This window comes from Chroicocephalus ridibundus, chromosome 1 (assembly GCF_963924245.1).
Source record: "Chroicocephalus ridibundus chromosome 1, bChrRid1.1, whole genome shotgun sequence".
In the NCBI taxonomy this organism is placed as follows: domain Eukaryota; kingdom Metazoa; phylum Chordata; class Aves; order Charadriiformes; family Laridae; genus Chroicocephalus; species Chroicocephalus ridibundus.
In genome coordinates, this window is record NC_086284.1 from 195641623 (window position 1) to 195662843 (window position 21221).

General features: G+C 36.1%; 1 protein-coding gene across 8 annotated transcripts in view; it reads right to left on the reverse strand.

The window, feature by feature from the left end:
* The window catches only part of CADPS2 (calcium dependent secretion activator 2), a 320439-nt gene that overhangs the window by 75110 nt on the left and 224108 nt on the right, over positions 1-21221 (reverse strand). For 4 of the 8 annotated variants that reach the window (XM_063323276.1, XM_063323275.1, XM_063323279.1 and 1 more), the window contains exons 14-17: positions 15140-15241; positions 10967-11030; positions 8629-8752; positions 6040-6060 (exon numbers count right to left, since the gene is read on the reverse strand). In XM_063323276.1, the coding sequence (XP_063179346.1) occupies positions 6040-6060; positions 8629-8752; positions 10967-11030; positions 15140-15241 (311 nt within the window). The remainder of the gene's footprint in view (positions 1-6039; positions 6061-8628; positions 8753-10966; positions 11031-15139; positions 15242-21221) is intronic. The other 4 variants (XM_063323277.1, XM_063323280.1, XM_063323282.1 and 1 more) reach the window with 1 other exon arrangement.

A 21221-nucleotide genomic window follows, 5' to 3' on the forward strand; every position in this document is an offset into this window, starting at 1 on the left:
CGCTCCAGAGTTAATCTGCAACTGGGATAATCCACCCACAGACAAATTAGATTTGACTGTGGTGGATTTTCTTGCAAATTCTCACAGAAGTAATTCTGCATGAAAGAGTAAGGAGTGGACATCTGGGAGGACATCCTATATTTTCTGATTAAAAAAATAAAATTCTGGCCTTATATAAATAATGGAATTTAGCTTTAATTATGAAGTTGAAACCAGTTTTTCTATAATTGCTTTCTAAGAATTCAATAGGATTTTAAATTCTAGGGACAAAAAAAAATAAAAATCACCATTATCACCTATGTACAGAGAGATTATGAGATTTGTAGAAAGTTAAAAGTTCACATCTCCTAATCTATCATTTTATAAACTGGGTCACTCTACAATGTTTTCAGTTTTTAAAAATGTATCATGGTGCTCAATGGAATTACCTTCATGGGACAATCAAAGTTTTTTTTTTTTTTAAAGAGGATATCTTTTGGCTCATGTGAAGCTGGAAAAAAAATGAAACAACAAATTTGAAGCAGTAAAAGCAGAAAAAAAAGGCAGAGGTAAAAAGAATTCTCAATTTTTAATTACTGATCAATGGCACAGTTTATAATTCTTTGTATTCTGGTTTTGGCAATACATATACACGCGGTTGGTATTTTCTTCCTTCCCCCCACTTCTAATTTCTTTTCAAAAAGGGGAAAGAACTAATGTTCTCAGCACTTTCTGTTCCAGTGGAATAAAACTCAGAGGTAAAAGGCACGGCAAACTGAAGAGCTCCACGAATGAAGGGACCCGAATAACTGACATACTAGACTGAGAGAACACTGGCACTTGAAAGTGCAGACTTAGTAACAAGTGTTTTTTAAAAAAAATCTAATAATTTTAAGAGTCTAAATTTTAGGGTGTTACTGAAAGATGAGAACGGCAAATCTAATGCCGGCTGGTAAGGAGGTGGGAAAAGTAATGTTGACAATTATTAACTTTAAAATAAATTTTGAAGAAATGACTAATTGAGGACATAGAATTCACAGACAACAGAATAAAACGTAATAAAGATTTGCAAAAGTAAGTCACACTAGACTTGTGCAGTAGCTTTTCTTGATAGGATATTTCCTTAGAAAAGAAATTCAGTGGATCTCATCTATCCTGACTTTACTAAAGCATTTGATACTGTGCCTCATGGGAAAACTACCATTAAGCTGAAGAAAATGAGGATTAAACAAGAAACTGTGTGTTGGGTAAAGAAGCTGCCCCTAGAGAAAGGCAAAGGGTAGCATTAAGAAAGAGCAAGGAAAGGTTTCTTGAGGAATCCTTGAAATCTGTCTTAGGCCTGAGCTTCCTTAATATTTTCACCAGTGACTTCAGAAAAAATATTAGGAGTGTGCTGATGACAATGTTGTAAAACACTGGCAATAGAAGCAGGGTCAAAACACAGTAACACGAATTGGATAATTCCAAAGAATGAGAGAGAGAAACAAAATTTAATACTTTGAAAGGGAAGACAATACATTTTGACACACGAACCACCACAAACATTTGCTATAAACTGGGAAGTCGTCAGCTGGAAATGATCAAAACTCTGTAGACTGGGTTGAATTAACTTTTCACTGAATGGCTGTGTGCCACAAGCATGATATAGACACAAAAACACAAGTGTTCCTTGAAGATATTAGATCAAGCTTTTCTAGTATAATAGCATTACTAGTACTGTGTAAGGCATCTCATGGAAATGACTGCACTGCACAGTTCTGAGGGTGAGATGGAATTGGAGATGATGAGATGCTAATGAAAGAGGGAACTATCCCTCCTTCATTAGGGATAGAAGACAAGGTTAGCATGCTAAATACTAGGAAATAATTTGACTGTAAGCTAATTCCTTCACCTCTACAGCAAACAGGAATTGAAACGGCCTTCGCATGGGCAAAGCAAGGGGTGGAAAACGGGAAGAGCAGTGACAAAGACTCATCCCAGCTGTTAAGAGAGGACGTGGGTATCTTTATGAAGGAGGTATCAGGACGTGGACCTAACAATCCAGGGGTTCTTTTCCAGACCTCTGCTCCAAAATTGAAATCAGGGATGTTTGACCATATCCTACTCTTTCCATTTAGTTGCACAACAAACAGAGACCAAGAAGGTGCTATGCTGCTGTGCAACTCATTCGTTTTGGTTTGTTCAGTGAAATGAACATGCATGGAGAGCTTTAATCAAGTCCTCTCCAGGTACAATGACTCTCTCCACTTGCCTTCTCAATTTCAATAATGTTTGTAGTGTTCTTCTTTTTAAGTCAGATAGATCCTTCTGAGCCTTGAGGGCATTTACATACTACCCTTCCTTTAGAAACTTGCACGTAATGAGTATGTTAACGATTGACGTCCTTTAAAAAACAGCAAAGTGTTGAGTTGCTCCTGACCTTCTGTTGTATGGAGTTAACAGTTACTCAGCCTTTGGCAGTCTGTCTGATAAAGAGAAATATTGGTATGACTACTGTGATTTGTCTTTGAGCAACTGCACACTACACACTAACTATTTGCTCTGATTTTAATCAAATTTATTCTCATTCCTTTTATTAAAACTGATTGGCAGAAGCAGTCCAGTATATTCAGTTACTACAGACTTTTAAAAATAATCAGTTAAAAGACAACTACCTAATAATTCAAATCTTTACAATCTGTCTATTGCCTCAGAAATGAGTATTTATGGACAATGACACATACTGTCCTGTTCGCTTCATAGCCATTTACTACTTTAATCCCTAACCCAGTCCCTTTATTTCTCCATAGCAAGGTAGTGCTCTTGCGTTGAAAAACGTAATTACACATAAGTTTCTATCACTTCTCTTAGGCAGTGACAGCAGCACTAGCAGAGTCCATTACTTCTCAGCCATTCAGATTTCAAATACATTTAAATGGGGAAAACCATTCATTTCTGAGATGGAATAAATAAACTGTTAATGGATGTGTATAAAACAGAAGTAAGAAATATGAATTCTGTATAAGGAAGGCCATCTATTTTTGAAGGATAGAAAACAGGTGAGGGAGGCATGCAAATTTCTATAAGCTATTCATTGGAAGCTATACAAAATGCATCTGAAGGATGCTATTTGTCTCTGGCCTCACCATCTAGCAGGTCCAGTTATATTCAACATTATCTATAGGAAGAGTTAACTCAAGTTAAATACTGAATAAGACAAGAAAATAAGGCATACACAAAATGATCTAAAAAGTACTTTCAGGTAATGAAGTCTCAAAGGCAGCATGTGCTGAAATTAAAACGGTTTATACTTAAAAAGAGATCTTCACTTATTGATGCTGTGATCATCTCCTTGAGAAATCATAAAGCCTTGCTGCAAACTACAAGGGCATTATATGAGAGTTCTTAGACATAGTTCAAAATTATAATAGTAGGTTTGCTGCTGTTTTCCTCATAATGCCAATTATACTGACTGAACAGATTAGCTACTGCGTGAGAATTTCAGCTGCACATGTCGTAAGGAATGACACTCTGAACCCCGTGTAATTGTCATTGCAAATGTAATTTTTATTGAAAAAAGCTGTTCTATATTCATAATAGTGCAACGACATGGGAGTGCTAAATAAAATGTCATCCTGACTGCAAACAAATCCTGTTGATGCAAGTGCTGCTTATACCACTGTGTCTGCCATTAAGAAAGTAACCACCGTCTTCTGGGAAAGCATTCCGAGTCTTGTTCAATTGAGACTGTGAAAATGAGAGCACTTGGGGAATAGACCTGGGAACCTGGCAACCACGCTGCTGAAAAAGGATTCTCGCAACAAAAAGAATTTGCATGTTCACCTCTGTATTACCCAACAAGGACACTCCTGCAATTCAAGAATCTCTATACACTATCTAGTGCACAAGTTAAAGGCTAAATAATAGTTATCAAGAAACAGTTTTTCCTTATTTTCCACGACAATGCAATATATGGTATTAGGGCTAAGCATACTGTACGTCAAGTTCATGATGAAAACTGTAGGAGTTTAGGTAATGACACCAACAGGAGCAGGATTTGGCCCTGTTAGCCGGGTTAGCCAAGCTAAAATATAATTTTATTGGGATTCCTTTCAGCTGCTTCATCTTTTGCTTGAGAGAAATGGGTTCAACGGGACACAAAATTCTGGTGCAACACAGTCTATTTACTCCTTTCAATGCAAGTAATTTTTCAGAGTTATCTTATTATTTTTAGTCAGAAGCAGAATTTAATTAAGCAATTAAATTAAAAACACAGCCTATAAACCTGTAGCTTCACCTAACTTGCACAGTGAATTTCCATTTACTCACTGTATGATAGGTTTTCCTCTCATCCATTCTCTAATGTAGCTATTTGCCAGGTCACTTAAGGGACAGCTTTGCTATCCTATCTTAAGAACACGGCAATAGTTTATTTCAAAAGTGTGCATAAACCTAATGTAAAATGGCTGAAATCAGGTACAGTCTTTTTTTTTTTCTTTCTTTCCTGTGCTTGTAACTGTATGTCATCTGTGCTTAATGGTCTATATTTCTGACACAATGAGCCTGAGAAAAAATAAGAATAGCAAATGCGTGTGGCACAGTGAAGATTTATACTTGAGGTGATGCAAAAGGTCAAAGGACACAAACTGTAAAATTAGTTTTCTCATTTCACAAATGAATTTCAATATTTTTCTAAATTTCTAACTTGAAGAGATATTTTCTTCAATGCCTAAAGGTGTAAAAATACTAAATTGAATATTTGTGTTATCCAAATTTAGGTATTTTACCGAATAGGGAAACTTTCTTAGGGTGGATTTGTATTCGATGGTGTGAGATGGGTTGTTTCACAGAGAATTGCTGAAGGAGCCCCGAAGCGCTCTGAATCGCCTGATCAATGTGAGCTCGTATCATCTCAGTGTAACTGGCTGTGGCACGAATGCCCGTATCACCACTGCTTCGTCTGCTCTCTTCTTTAACAACTCCAGAAAGAGCTCTTCTATTTCGAGAGCATTTAAAGCTTTCAAACGAAAACCACTGAAGCTTTGGGAACCAATGGAATTTTTTGAATCTTCAGTTAGGGACACTGACTTTAAAAAAAGTAGTTTTTATAATTTGCTGGTATTTTTTCCTTGTTTACTGGCTAAAGAAGCTGTTCCTCCAAAAATGAACAATCTTTCTCCCTTCAAGCCCCTCATTGTCAAGGAGTTCCATTTATTTTCATGCAACCTTTAAAGTCATCACCCCAGTCTTTCCAGACAGAAAACAATTCCATCCTGAGAAAACAATGTCCCTTCCCATAACTGTGGTTGCTATTTGTGGAAACCCCACAAAGCATCATGATCAGGCTTCCACTGTGTGTACGTCTTTAAAAAAGGGAAGACAAAGTAGCGCATGCATCTATTTCATAGCATATATATGCACAATCCCTCATACCTCTATGCAGCCAGTACTACTCAGCCAAAAATACTACTTCAGCTATGCTCTTTTCATGATCACTCTGTTAAATATTTGGATATATGCACTCAAGAAACCTCTCTGCACTACTGGAGAATATACAACATAGCAATTTCATGAAATCAGGAACAGAAAGACCTACCATCCTGTAAGTAGAAAAATAAACATATCACTAAACAAAGCCATATCAGAGAAATGTGAAACTAGCTTTATGAAATTAATTGTCCTATCAAGACTTTCATCAATAAATGCAGCAGTCCTATTAAAAAATGGATATCATTTTTGCTGATGACTATGAAATCACATTTCTCTAAATACACAAGCTGATTTTTGAATTTAACAGCCAAAATTTCTGCATTACTCAGTTACACCTCTTTCACAGAAACTACAATTGCATCATATTCCAAAATATGACATTATCTAAATTGATAATAAATACGCACATCATAGTTAAGCATCAGCGTAAATGAAGAACGTATGGACTATACTACATCAAAATTAATTTTTATGTTCACACATGTTCTGGTCAATATCTTGATATTGTTGAAATCAACAAAAATAATAAAATAAGAGACACAACACACTAAATCTGTAGTACATGCAGACATGCACACAAATAGCATTCACCTGAGTCCTTTTCTGCTGTTGCTAAATATAAAACAAGCAAAAAAGAGAGAGAGAAGAAAAACATCATTACAGAAATATAACTATTTTCGTTTCATTAGAGTAGAATAAATACCAAATAAGGAGTTAAAATCTTCCTAAAGTCTTCGGTATAGAAGTGACAGCCCTGACAGTCATCTCACCCAAGTGATGGGGTCTGTCAGCTGAGGGAGAAATGGTGTATATGTTTAGGTGGTATATTTTTATTTACTAGTTCTATATTGTCTCTATTTCAGGCTCACTGGCTGAGTTTGCATCCATATCGTGCCTGGGAATTTAGAAACATAACTAGTAGTAGAAGAATATAAGAATATTATTTTTGTTAGAGCCCTCTTTACATCTCTACTTTTTAGGTAGTTACTATTGGACTATAGCCAATATTATCATGCAACAATTGCATTTTGACTGACCGATATGATATTGTTCAATGAAGAAATATTTAAAGAATAGGAAAAGAATCCCAACAATGTATGACAGCTACATTTGAGGACATTGGTAAAGTTATAACGATAATGACTATATGCTTTCTGTATGGAATTTGAGGAGTAAGCAATTAATGTAAACACTAACATGCATTACTTTCAAGAGAAGAAGGTAATTTCAGTGCACGGATATAATAATGCTCCCATAAACCTAAAGAAGAATAATAATGGAACCTATTGCCGAGAATTATTACATTTATACCGGTAAAAATGTAGGATATTTGTAATGACATGAGTATAGAAAGAGACAAAAACAGGTCTCATTGCTGCTGAAAACCAATGAGTTTAATTTTCTGATGTTATAACGCTGGGGCCCTTCACTTTCAAATAGTACTCTATTCTCAGAAAAGTACTCAACCTACTTCTCGTTGAGGTACTAGACATATATGCAATTATCTGTTGTGCTTTGGGTTTACAGTTAGATGAGTGCAAAACTACTTACAGAAACCTAGTTGTGTTTCAACCAAAAGACAATAAATCCAAAAATAAATTTGCAAGTCAAAATATGCCACGGGATGGACAACAGTTTTATGTGCCGTTCCAGCTTTCTGCAGTGTTAACATTGTGCATATTTTGAAGTGCAAAATTTGCTACTCACAGTGGACCTGCCACAATTCTCTAGGATGTAGTTAAAAATCCTGGGCAAGGATGTATTTACTTCACTGTAAAAAACTTTTGCAATCCATTTTAGTGTCAGTGAGTTTAGGTATCTTTTGCATGCTTTTGTCATCTTTTAAAAATGGTTCTGTTTTCATACCCATTATTTCAACCGGTTTGCTAAAAAACTGAAATACTGAACATTAAAAAAATCCCTTTTATGAAAACAGATAGATGAAAACTAAGGAAAACAGTCTTTTTCTAGAATAGATTTAATATTCATCCTTTCTTTAACACTACATGATATCATAATTAATTATGATAAACTGGTTACTAAGATGGTTTCACGTTGTTACTCCCATGATATAATACAGGTTGCTATAGTGATGAGATGGGTTTTTTGTTAATCACTTGTGAGATTGGCTAACTCATGTTTTTCAGAGAATTTGAGCAGAAATGAAAAAAGGAAAAAAGTTCGCTTGATAATATTGCTAAACATATGAGGCTTCTTCATTTTGCTGCTATGATAACTCTATTTCTTCTAGATCATTGCTAGAAATAGCTGCTATGAAAAAAAACATACTATGCATAAAAGTCTGATTTTTTTAAAGCAGAATTTACCCGTCACGTATTTTCCTGCTAATTGACTTTTACTTCCAAAAAAGCAGTCGCATAGATGTGCAAACACTGTTTTCTACTCCTGAATATATCTGTACAGGTATATCTCAAGCCTTCTGCACTTTATGGAGAATAATAGATCTGTCTTGAAAAGGCAACTGACTATTATGACTTCCTTTTTGTTTTACCTAAGGTTTACAAATATTAAAATGATATTGTGTATGCTAGCAATTTTTTTTATCAAAATCTTCATTAATTTCATGATATACATTCTAGAATATACGTAAATTCCAGAAAAACCTGCTGATTACCATCAGATCTCGCATTTTTTCCCATTAATTCACTCAGGAAATCAGGATGTAATTAAGGTTTTAATGATCAGGTTATTATTATATATCTGACAACACAATAGAAAAAATAAATAAGATTTATCTGTCTGCCTGTCTTATAAATAGATCATAAATGCATCTATACCCAGACTTTTCAAGTTTCAAGGTACTGTTACTGCTGATAAGGAAAAAATTTCCTGTCAGTAGTTTAATTACTAGAAATAGTTAGAGAAATACAAAATAACCCATAAACAATCTTTTAGATTTATGGAGAACTCAAAAGTAAGAACAAAAGGCAACTTAAATTAAGAAGTCCTTGTCTTCCATTCAAACAGGGTCCCAGGAGGCATATTAAAGCAATGAATAGGAAAAAGCTCCATAGTTCACCAGCTGAGATTTTAATGAGACATTTCCCCTTGCTGTGGAAGGGGTTTGTTCAGGAGAGGGAAAAGGCTGCTCACAGAATATTCAGTTAAAAGGCACTGTTGGCTTTTACAGCCACTTTGGCAGTTGATTGCTGTACTAACCTTCTATTTTGGCATATTCTGTAAGTCGAGTGTAATTGATCAAGGCAGCCTTCTCCAGACGTTTTCTAACCACTTTCTTCACCTCTTCTGCTGGTATGGGAGTGGCAATATCCTTCATTAAAACCTGTGCCAGAGACAATTACACCGCTTGGTTACACTCATTACCCAAAACCCAAGGGAAAAGGATAAAAGTATTCTACAGTTACTACTGATCTGATAATGACTAAAGGCTGAAATCAAAAAGGAACTATTTCAGCTGGAACTAGGTATTTGTCGTTGAAGGTTCCTATTCAACCCTGATTTGACAGCCTGTATGGTATTTACATACAATACCCCTACCGTTTGGCATCTTGCAGCATGCCAGTCAGTCTTCATTTGGGTGACGCCAAGACCAGTACAACAAAAGTATTTCATGGATGGGCTGAATCATGGTGCCCACTAGAGATGTGAATGTGGAAATCTGCTTGGTTCTCACCTGTGGAAAAGCTTCCACCGTTTCATAACCATTGACTCCTCAATAGCGTAAAGGGGAAACTGTGAACAGCACCATCAGAGCTAGCTAATACCCACTTGCTTTTCTTCCTCCATAAAGTTATGCAAATTCAGCATGTCCTTGCTGTGAAAAACAGTCATCTATAGCAGGCAAAGGAAATACTGAACTTCTGGCGGAGTATTTTACTATGGACAAGCAGAAAAACAAATCATACAAAGCTTTCCTAAAACCTGCCAGTTTTTACAGCCTATTGATTTTTAAAATATAGGACTTTGATAAAATGGATCACCTGTTGCAAGTGAAGTAAACTGAGAATATATACCTCTTTATATGAATGCCACATTACATACTCTGCGTTACTAATATTGACATTGGTCATCCAAAAAAATGGAATAAATATTGTTAACAATTCACTTGCATTTTTACTTTCATTCTATACTCCCTTAACTTTCAACAGGTAGATGCAAACAAAATTCAATGTTTCTACTACATTTTAATGTAAATAATGAAATTTCAGATAACTCAGCCTTTTAAAATTGCTTCTCCAATGGATCCCCAGACAAGCTACACCTTTATACGACATACCTAAAAATTACTGTTAAAGGGAGGGAAAGAGGTATGGTCTGTGGAAGGATACAGTAGAAAAGAAACAGGTTCAGCACCAGAGAAGCTATTAGGAAGACACTTGCAAAGCAGACTTCTTTCATTACTCACACACACATATGACATACCCACCTTTGTTAACTTGCTTCTTTTTAATGAAAAACTTCTGGGTTACCAACAAGTGAAAATACCGTAGTCAAAAACTTTTCTTCTGGATTTGATTTTTTTTCAAAATTTTCAAAGACAGGTAAATTAAAACGTTTGTAAGCCATTGTGCATTCACAGGTATAGACATGTACATTTATTCCCAGCCAAGACTGACAACGGTGGTGCTTTAGCACTAGACAGAGATTACCATTGCCATTTGTAACAGCAGGAACAGTGAGAGCAAATGGCTGTTTCATATAACACAAAGGAATCTACCCAGTGCTATAATCACTGAGTAAGTGAAAGAAAACATATGTACCCAGGCTCTCTACGTGTTTTTGAACATGGCCGAGCATTTCAAAGACAGGATTTCCATCCATGGAGTGTTTTGCAGTGCAGAATGACTGATGGTCCCCAGGACCCGATCTCTCAGACGTTGGCAGAGCTACACAGACTGGGATCTAAGATTTTTTTTTTTTAATTCATACCTTCATTGGAGTCCTGCTGATACAATTCCTCTGGAATCTCTGATGGAATTTAAAGTTTCCTTTCCTCAGAGAAGTCTGAGACGCTTTTGCTATTATACATCTTCTCTTTTCCAGTAAATACAAGAGAAGTTGATGGGCAGGAGTTTATATTTATAGCTGTCCATGACAGTTTTGCTGCATATAGCTTTTTCTTCTTAAATTGACTAGTTTATGCGTTTATGGAAGACTATCTGGATTATATAGAAGCTTTTTAATGTTATGTATCAGTATAGACAACATCATCAGCACAGAAGCCATAGAAAGCAGGAAAGGGGGGCTGTAGGGTAGACTTGTACTACTTTAGAGGTAATGCTGGGTAATCATTAAATTATAAAGAAACAGAGAGTCACTCCAGCGGCTTGAAGTGAAAGTCCAATAAATAAGTCCTACAGAAAACAGCTGTTTGCCTCTGTGGAAAACATTGAGGGAAAAAACTCCCAGTGAACAATTAAAACCGGCAGTAAATAAATACCTGCAAAGATATAAGTCTGCTTTCAGCAACCTGAAGGCAAAAGAAAAATGCAGCCTTAGTACTCAAGCAGAATTTAAAATATTTTCTCAAACTTACCCTTTCAAGTAACGAAAGTGTGGCTTTTAATGCTCCTTCAGGACGTCCAAAAGGGAAACAGTATCTTAAAAAGTCAAAAAAAAAAAAAAGAAAAAAGAAAAAAGAGTAAAAGAAAGTTATCAGAATTATTATACCTAAGTTAAGAATTTACTTTGAGATGTAAGTGTACACAATTGGCATTAAATTATGTTAGCAGAAGACTCCCATATGCAGAGTACTAATGAAAGCAGGAGGGCCTCTTCAGTAGTCTACCATGGAGCATATACACAGTACAGCAGCAGAAGCCCACCAGCAGCTCAGACCTAAACAGAGAAAAAATATGAAAGGCAAAAAGCATCACTTCCACTTTCTCAACTATGAAGGATATTTAATGGTCTCTGATGAGCCTAATTGCCACCTTCTGGGAAAGAGGTACAATCTGTCATGTAGCCATGACAGCTACCGGAGCTGTGACGTAGCAGTGTCTATATTATATCTTGTTTTAATATCAGATTAAGATAAGGATAAAATGACAGATATTTAAGTTTCTAGAGATATATGGGAATAAAAATGCCTGCAGATATTCCATAAATTTTCCTATTATATTATAAAGAGCTTGGAAAAGCATTTTATGTTATCCTAATTTTATCAGTTACAACTGAAACCATGCCCACTTCTGTTTTGATACTTCTAAAATTATGTAAATTAAAAAGTGATCCCCTTCATAGCTTTGTTTTTCATTTTCGTCTACTGAGTGATCCAATATAACAGCCCTATGAGACTATAATGCTCAGGCAACTGTAACCTCTCTTAATCCTGTCTATAAAATCTTCCTGGATATCCCCAATCGGAAAAAGGATTTTTTTAATTTTCTGAGATTATTTTTTTCTTATTATTACTCACTGAGAACGGTAGCCTCATATTCTAATGTTTTCCAATAGTAAAATCTTTTCTAATGAGAAAAGGATTCAGACCAGTGAATTTTTGATATACGTTTTGGTCAGCCAAAATAAAGCCCTGTAAATGAGGTCAAAAAAGGATTTCCCACAGTGAGAATTCCAGCATTTGCTTTGCTTCATTCTCTTTCTTTCTTACTGTAGTGCTAAAAATTTTTGGGGACAGGTTAACAAATTAGCAAAGCAGATTTAATGACTTAGGCATTAAGTCATCTTAAAACAGAGCACGTGTTTAGGTGTTCTGTCTCTTCCTCCCTTTGCAGTATATTTCCACAGTCCTTGACTTGTCTTTCCCACTGTTCATTTCTATCAACTTCTAATGGTAGTTTTTGAATAAATGTCACTCATTTTTTAAATACTTAATATTTCAAATCAAAGACTTCCTTCCAGGTATGTTCTGCAATGTAAATAACATAAAAAGCTTCCAAAACCAACCAGTTTTAAGTTCATGATGCAGACAGAAGTCCTACAGTAGAACAGGGATTACTGAGTTTATTGCAGAGGCAATAGGTATGAGTACAACATGGGCAGCAAGCTTACCTGTGCAATTGGTACAAAGAGCTATTGGCAGAGAATGATTGTTTTCTTGAGATAAGCAGTTAAAGAAAAGGAAATGTTACAGTAGAGACCTAAACGGACACTCAGCAGTCCCGCCCCTGTGCTGCTGAGGAGCAGGGAAGCAGCACCTTGCTGCCAAGGAAAAGTTCAATCTTTTGGATAAAACCCCCATGGCAGCCCATTTCACTGTTCAGCTGTGCCAAGGATGCTCCCACGTTTGAGGGGATCTTTAAGGACTAAGACATAGATGGTGAGAGTGTTCAATCCAATTATTAGAGATATGGACAACTGGGTCTGTGGCATTCAAGAGAACCAAGCAGTAGGCCACTTACTGGGTACAAAGGTAGTGGACCTCAGGAGACGTTTATATAAGTTACCTAAGGGAGAACAGAGAAGGAGCAGCACTCGTGGTCTACATTAGTACCAATGATATACAGAATCGAAGAAGTACAGGAGGAACAATATAAGAGTATAGGAGAAGTATAGGAGGAACACTCCAGAGATTAAATTCACACAGCCAGGCAAGAGGTTAAGTCCAAGACCCTCATGTCAGCTTTCTCTGAAATATTTGCTCTTCCACATTTGATGGCAGACAGGCATCTGGAGTCTCAGTGGGTAGGTAAGATGACAGAGAGGAAAAGTTTAAGTACCTTAAGAATTGGGAAATATATTAGACAAGAGCCACCGGCATGGGATCGCCAGAATGCATCTTAATCACAATGGATCCAGGCTGATAACAATGAAAATTAAAATTAAAAAGGCCATAGGGGTGGATTAAAACTGGAAGCTGTGGGTTAGCTGACAGCCATGGGAGAGCATCTTTTTCAGATGGGCGTGACCTCGGTGGACATACATAGCAAATGTTCAGTGCATCTCTGAAAAGGCAGGAAGAGAAATACGCTCTTCAGTTACACTGTCCACAGCGACAGCTGACCAGTGTACACAATGCTAAGCCATGGAGTGTGGGCAAAGCTTAGAAAAGTTCCAACATATTACAGAAAAAAAAAATAGTGCTGTTGATCCTTGAAAGTCTGTACCACTGACCCCCTAATTAGAATGATGAGAGTGATTAGGAAATGTTAAGTGAGATTAGAGGAGTTAAAAAATGATGACAAATAGTAATAGTGAGAGATTTCAACTACACATGTCCACTTGATTGATGTCTCATTAGGATGAGATATAATGAAAATATTTTGAGACACAGTTTTGAATTGCTTCCTTGGACAGTAAATTTAGGACCCACAAGAAAAGATGCTATTCTGGATTTGGTCTCAAACATGAACAGGACACGGTTTTAGAGGTGCAGAGCAGTAGAGGTGCTCTGTAGTAGCGATCGTAAAACAATAAAATTTAATAATGTAGCAAAAGAGAACAGGCCAAAAAAGTTCAGTAGATGTACATTCAGGACACATGTATTCAATTTCAAGAATGGAAAGTATGATAAAACAAAGAACTTGAAAACCAAAAGCCAAAACCTTAAAGGAGCAATCAAAACAGCAAGAAATCTACAAGCAGCCTGAGGGAAAATTAAAAAAGTAGGAGCCCATGTCACACGCATGCCACACTAAAACAAAAAAGTGGTCAAAAAAACAAACAAAAAACCCCCTCTGTGTGATTCCATGAGAAAGACAGAGGTTATTGTAGAGAATCTGGCATTTAAAAATGATAAAACCTATCCAAACAAGGACATGAAAGTCTCCAAAATATTCCAAGGCACATGTAAATGGCACAGATGCTCATACTGACAGTAGAAAGACCAGTGGAAGCAGGAAGCAAGCCTGGGAGATGGTGGGACTGCCTGGTGACAAGGAACGAATAGCACTCAGGGAGAGTAAGGCCAAAGCAGAGAAACTCAGTGCATGCTTTGCATCAGTCTTTACTGCTGAATGTATTTTTCAAAATGTTCGGCATTTCACAGTTATCACAATGATGATGGATTGAAATACGGAGTGGTTTTAATACCATGTTTTCTTAAGAAAGCAATCTCACAGCCAAGGTTGTTCTGTGTTAATTAATGATACAGGTGATCCTTCTACATTACTTGAGTCTAGGTTTTCTTTAAAAGTCTAATGCCAATTCTCTATCAGGATGTCCTACATTATGACTCTATATGCTTTATAAATTCAGGTTCACAGGCCTTATTGATTCCTCCTTCTACCAATATTATGCCAGTACCCTTGTTTAAATCCAGATATTCCACCTATTTTTTTTTTATTTCTAACATTTCTTCAGAGAAAGATATAATAATTGCTCCTCACCTGGCAGCACATTGTTTGTCTGCCTTGATGGAGTAGGATTTTAAGGGAAACCTTAGAGTCCTCTGAAGGATGGAGGCGTTCATCTTTGAATGACACATTTAATTGCTCTCAAGGAAGAGTTTCTAACCTTTGAATTTTTCTTAGTTAGAGTTATAGAAGCTTACAGTTTAAAAGCATCAACAAAAATCAGGCCTATATTCTTGCACAATCTTTTCTACCATAGAAAAATTCAACTCACATGACACAAATAAATTTTAAGCACAATCACTTATGTAGATCGATTAATCCATATTTAATATATTCAAAAATTCTTTGCAGTAGACTATTTTACTTTCATTCCACTTTTTCAAGACCAAAATTGAAAACCATAAGAAAATTTTACAGAAAAAACTTGTTATTAGTTGAATAAATTATACACTCACCTGAAATGACTTATTTGGTTTTCTAATAGGGAGGAAAGCCTGTCCTTAATCTCCTCGAACCTTTCTTTCTCTTCAACAGATACCGTTCCAATTCCATCTGGCCTGTAATATTAAATATTTAATAATTATTGATATATCTTCACTCTGATTCCTCTTTGAACAGTGATCTTCATTTTCAAAGCTTTCAGTTAACGTGTGTGCTAACTCTCCATTCCCCTTTCCCATTGCCTTCAAGGATAAACAGTCACTTGTGAATATGTTAAAGAACAGCCCACAACTGGACAAACAGTTTAACTTCTGAGCTGAATTTTAAATTCAAGTCCTAAGTTTCTACCTGATCCCAATATGAACGTAGGGTAGCATACATTTCTCCCAAATCATTCACGAAGATATATAATATCTTTTCTCAAGAAAATTGGTACTATTGGCACAACAGACGGGCCTACTCGGATCTTGTTGAATTTCAACTCCTTGAATCTTCCAGATATTCTCCTAGAGGCACAATATGGCTGAAAATGGTTTTAAAGTAAAGGTGGGAGGCAAACTACAGTGAGAAAAGCCAGAACAGGCAACACCTAGGAATCCCCCGTCTTAAAGTGTGCATAGATTTTTGATCCCCCATCCCATATTGACAAATAGCATCAGGTAAACAAGACTTTCATATAAACATAGCATAAAGGATGCAACAACAACAAAAAAGTCTTTAAAAACCAAAAGCACTGTCATTTTTTTAAACATAAAATTTAAGTCACAGTAATTAATAATAAGCCTTGCATTAAGTATGTTAAGCACATACTTAGTCTAAAGTCTTAGCCTAACATTGTTATTAATGCACTTGTATTACAATAATAACAAAATTAAAGACATTTAAATACACATTTCCCAAATGGTATTTTTGCCATGCAGTCACAACTTCCCCACATAGAGCACACTTTAAAAAGAAGTATCTGAAAACTTCTGGTTACTCTCTTAACTTCCAGCTCCAGGGTAACAAACCAGCTACTGCTTCCCACCTGAGTTCATGACCCAGACACTAAGTGCCGATCTGCCCTGTACCTCCTCCAGAGCCTCCAAAACTTTATCTCAGTGTTTCTAGAACCGAGAAAATTGTAGTAAAATGACACAAAGAAAGACAATATTCTATGAACGTTCTAAGAATCATTCTAGGATACTATGAACATCTTTTTGCTAACTTGTTCAACTTTCTGCTCTATGTGTAAATCTAGAAGTGATAAGTTGCTACCTGGTCATGACATAAACAATTCTCTCACCCCTTAAATCACTTATATTTGTGATCTGTCAAGTCAAGGTGGAAAGAATGCTTGAACTCCTTAAATTATTGTGAAGACAACAATAAAAATCAGATATGGTGGAGATATAAGTAACCAGGCACATCAATATACTGTTGTATAAATTTGATGTGAAAGAGCAAATAACTTATCTTCTCTCTTTTGATGGATGCCAGGATACTTTACCTCAGCCTTCTGACAGATGGAATGGGTTCAAATTTAAGTAAATTGCACCATCTGATTTCATTGTCAGGAGAGATTGTGCTCTGGAGTGATAAAGTAAATAGTTCTGTCATGTTAAACCTCGCTGAGGCATGTCATATATATGACAGAAAAGACCTAGGGGTCCAGATAACAGTAAGTGAAAAAGGTGAGCCAGTAGGATGTCATATCTGTCAACCTGCGCTAAGGCTAGGATCACTACGTACCGGGGACCTGTCACTTCACGGAGTTTGTTGCCATAAAGAACCTCACTGACAACACCTAAAATTTTCATAACTGTTAAATATATTTTCAGTGGATGTTTGCATAGAAGCAAATGTCCCAGAAGAAAAAAAAAAGACTACACAAAAAGGGTTTAGAAAAAGGTACCCTCTATAGCAGTGAAAAACTTGTCTCTTGAAAACATGCTTTTAGAAAACAGCACAAACACTAAATCATTATTTTTTTCCTTCCTGTTAGCCTTATTGCAACAAGCAAATATAAAAATGCATTTTCGTAACTCATATTGTGCTGGTGATCATTTTTTGCTACTCTTGGGAACTTCTGTCTACTACTGAGAAAAAAGAATCCACACAAAAAAGAATGTGACTCTGAGATGAGCTGATATAGAAAAACAGATAAATAGTTTCAAAATTCCCACTCATTTTGTCCTCTCGATCTTTTTACTTAATTGCTTTAAAGACAGAATAAAACAAAATAGCACTGTTTTGAGCTGGTTATTTTTATTTAAAAATTATTGTGCCTGCCAAAAATATCAGACTCAGGCAGTCATTTTGTTTTCAAAGGTTTAGGTCACGCATAAACTATGCAAGAACTATTTTACAACTGAAAACAACAACAAATGTGCCTTTCCCACTATCCCAAATGTCATGGATAGTGTTTTGGACTCGATTTTTTCAATCCAAAACCAGTCTTCAGCTTTCTCATTGCAGCCTGCGATCTCTCTTTCAAGAACTCAGCCCAGAAAAGCGATGGACTGTCTTAAGGAGAGTTTTCATTTTAACTTTTCTTTTTAACATTATCTTCTTAAGAAGGGAGAGTGAATTTTCCTTTCCTCCACATTCATTTCCTCCTTATTCTTCACAACTGCTTTTGGGATTAGAGAACTAGGTAAAACAGTGAACACTCAAAACCTGAGTAGCCTTCTCTCTCTCACACTTATATTAGTTTTCCATTTTTTGAGATCTCTGTCAATTGGATTTGGATTGGCCTGTCTTGTCTGCTTAGATCACAGTCTAACTGGCACAGATGTAATGTTGTCTCTGGTCACATCTCAAATTGTTTAATTCACTCAGACTTAAATATCAAAAGAGATTTGAAATAAATACCTCACGAACTAGAGCTAGTAAATTCAAGTGGGAAGTAGCTGTTTGACCATAAGACACTTAAATAATGACACCAAAACCAGCATTTTTAAAGAAACTTTTACTGTGACAATCTTGCAGCGTTGCTGTTCTGATGGCAGTTACTCTAAGGAAGCTGGATTTTTTCACTGGTTTTGGATTGAAAAAATCAAGTCACACATTTCCTCTAGGGATGAACTGGTTTTCCTCACTTGGTATAACCCTTTAAGGCTTGGAGTACCCTCTAGAAATATTTTGATGTCTAGAGGTCTTAAAACCTGTAATAATTTGCAGACGTCACTTGAAGCATTGTAGGATTAAGATGCTTGTGAACAGCTATGGCACATGTGATAAAAAAGGTATTCTAGTTCCAATGGGAATTAGATATGATGGACACTGGGTTTCCAGCTTTGGAAACAGCTTCTCCTAGTGGCCTCTCAGAGAGCGAATAGTTACCTTAAGCAAGACTGCTTTGTTGAGACAGCCTTGCAAAATACTAACTGCCTTTTCTTTTTTCCTCTGGAACATCATTGATACTAGTGCTTTTTGCATATTTGCATATTTTATAAATGCTTGAAGTCCTTTCAATAAGCCTTCCTCATTAAAAACACAGACCATCACTGTGGCCTGTCATGAAGAAAAAAAAAGAGTATGAGAAGAGGAATGCACAGACTGATATTCTAACATGTACACCCACTCTCGTAGATGAGAATAGTAGGGCTGACCAAGAGAATTTGCCAGAGAAAGATGAGAAATTGTGAAGAAAAACAAAACACAAGAAAAATATTTCAGCTAAGGTCTTACTTCAAGACATTTATGTAATAAACTACATTTCAAGGGTGTAGGAAAAACAAAACTTAAATGTCATCTTGGCTCCTAGAAACAAATTGTTTTAGAAGACTTCAGTGCTTTCTAAGAGCACTTGTTTTTAAATTCATAAGGATGCACAATAAAATGAAAGAACAGTGACAATTTTCAAATCAGCAAGATAAAAGTTTGACCTGTTTCTTAGTGAACTGGTGATTAAGTTATTTAGAAATTCGATGTAGAGATTTTATTATCTACTTATAGGACTTCAATACCCAAGGATTTTAATACCCAAATTTTCCTTTAAAACACAGTTGTATTAATTAAGGCTTTTGCAGAGTCCATGGTTTACGTTTGATAAGTCTAAGAAAAACAATGATTTACATTATCAGCTTAGAAGCAGGCAGAGCAGACGTCTTTTTATTAACAGAAAATGAAGAGAGCAAATTATCACGTGGCATTTAAACATAGCCTTAACCAGCAGGCACTTGAAGACCGAGCATTTTGTTGTTTATATTAACTATTCTTCAAACATTCTGACAAAAAAAATGGCACAATAGAGCCTTCTGCTGTATGCATTTCTCAGGCTGATCCTGCATCTGCTTGCAGGTCATACCCTCTTTTTCACAAGTGAACGAAAAAGACCAATTCTGGGCCACTAAAACAGATTAAGATGATAAATCAGGTTAATTTTAATGATCTTTTATGCAGTTGTATTTTAGGTGGGATTCATTAATGCCCTTCTGCTGAAAAGCAAAGCATGTACTAATATAATATCACTTTGCCCAAAGTATATGGGTACTTACAGGCATTAATCAGTTGAAATTAATGACAAAGCAATGTATAATGTTTAGGGAAGGTGAAAGTATGTAACTGCATTAGCTGTTCCTTCATTGCCTAAGATGGCAAGCATCACCTTAAATATCCAGAACTTTGTTCTAATATTTCTTAATAATGTGTGAATTGTGATTAATTTTCTATTTACAATTTCTCTGAGGCTTTTCAGAAGCAGATTTGTTTTGATATGTTGAAAAATATGCCTCTGATAATATTGTAGTGAGGAGATCCTTTATTACAACATTATTATAGTTATTAGCACTTTCCAACACAGGACAGTGTCCTTCCTTAAACCAACGGTGAGGTCAACATGGCTTCACTTGGTACCTGCAACAGGGTGAAGAACTTTGCTTCTAGCTTCGAACTCAGGAGAACTCTGATGGTATCTTTCTTGTGGCTATTTACAACAGTAATGTATAGAAAGCTCTGTCACTAACTGAACAACATTAATGAAAAAATCCTCAAACTTAACTATTTAGAGAGGCCTCACATGAGAGGTTTGGGAGTGTGATGTTCATAAGAGAACCACTTAACAAGGAGAATACAGCTTCTCCTAGCTGTATTATTTAAATTAAATAAGGTTTGCTTTCCTCTGTGCTCCATACACCTTGGAGATTATCAGCTTCCAAAAATGAAGGACGAACTAGATGATGCAAGACACTTGGCACAGGGCACTACATAAAACTGAAAGACCTAGTGAAAAAGTTCTATTCTCAGCATTGCCCAACGAGCCTCAGAAAAGGGGAAGATTACATTCACTTGAAGAAAAGGGATGTAAATGTCCAAGGATCAACTAGTTTTTCCAGATTTGAGAGAACACTGCTTCTCATCTAGAAGCACAGCCTCACATAGCATATCGATCCTAAAAGGTATATATTCTCATTCCATTATTCTGGGGAAATGGTGACTGATAATAAAACTTCTAAATAAAAAAACGCTTTTGAGTATGAGAAATCCACTTTCACCATTTCCGTTACAGAAGACTGATAGAAAAATAAGACAAATTACAAACCCAAAAGATTCCCGTTAAGCTTCTAGATGCTGTATCAACCATGAGAGAGAATTTATATACGATGCTGATAAACTGATGGAATACAACTTCTGATGTAACACACCTCCCTAACGATCCTATGCTGTAAGGGATCTCAGGCTCCTTCCCCCAGCTGTTGGAGCAGATTTAAGATTAAAGCAGATGGCTCAACTGCCAGTAAAAACCAGCGAAAGAAGGCCTTTCACTGGCTGTCATTACAATGTAGAAAATATGTGGGGTTGAGAGTGAATAAGAAGCACAGCAGAAAAAGGAAGCATTTTCAACTGTTTAACACTGAAAGGGTCCATAAAATCCTCCTAGCAATGGTTTCTTGGGAAAACCATCTAAGAAGTCTACACTGTATTAAAATATTTTTATATGAAAAATTATACATATAAAAACTAACACTTCTGGGAAGACATCAACTGGAAAAAAACTTTTATGTCAGATAGTGACCACGCGCAGACAAACGGTGAAACTACTGACTTAAGCGCTAGAATTTTGGGTTAAATTTTATTAGATATTGTTTCTGAAAGACATAAAATGAATGAGAA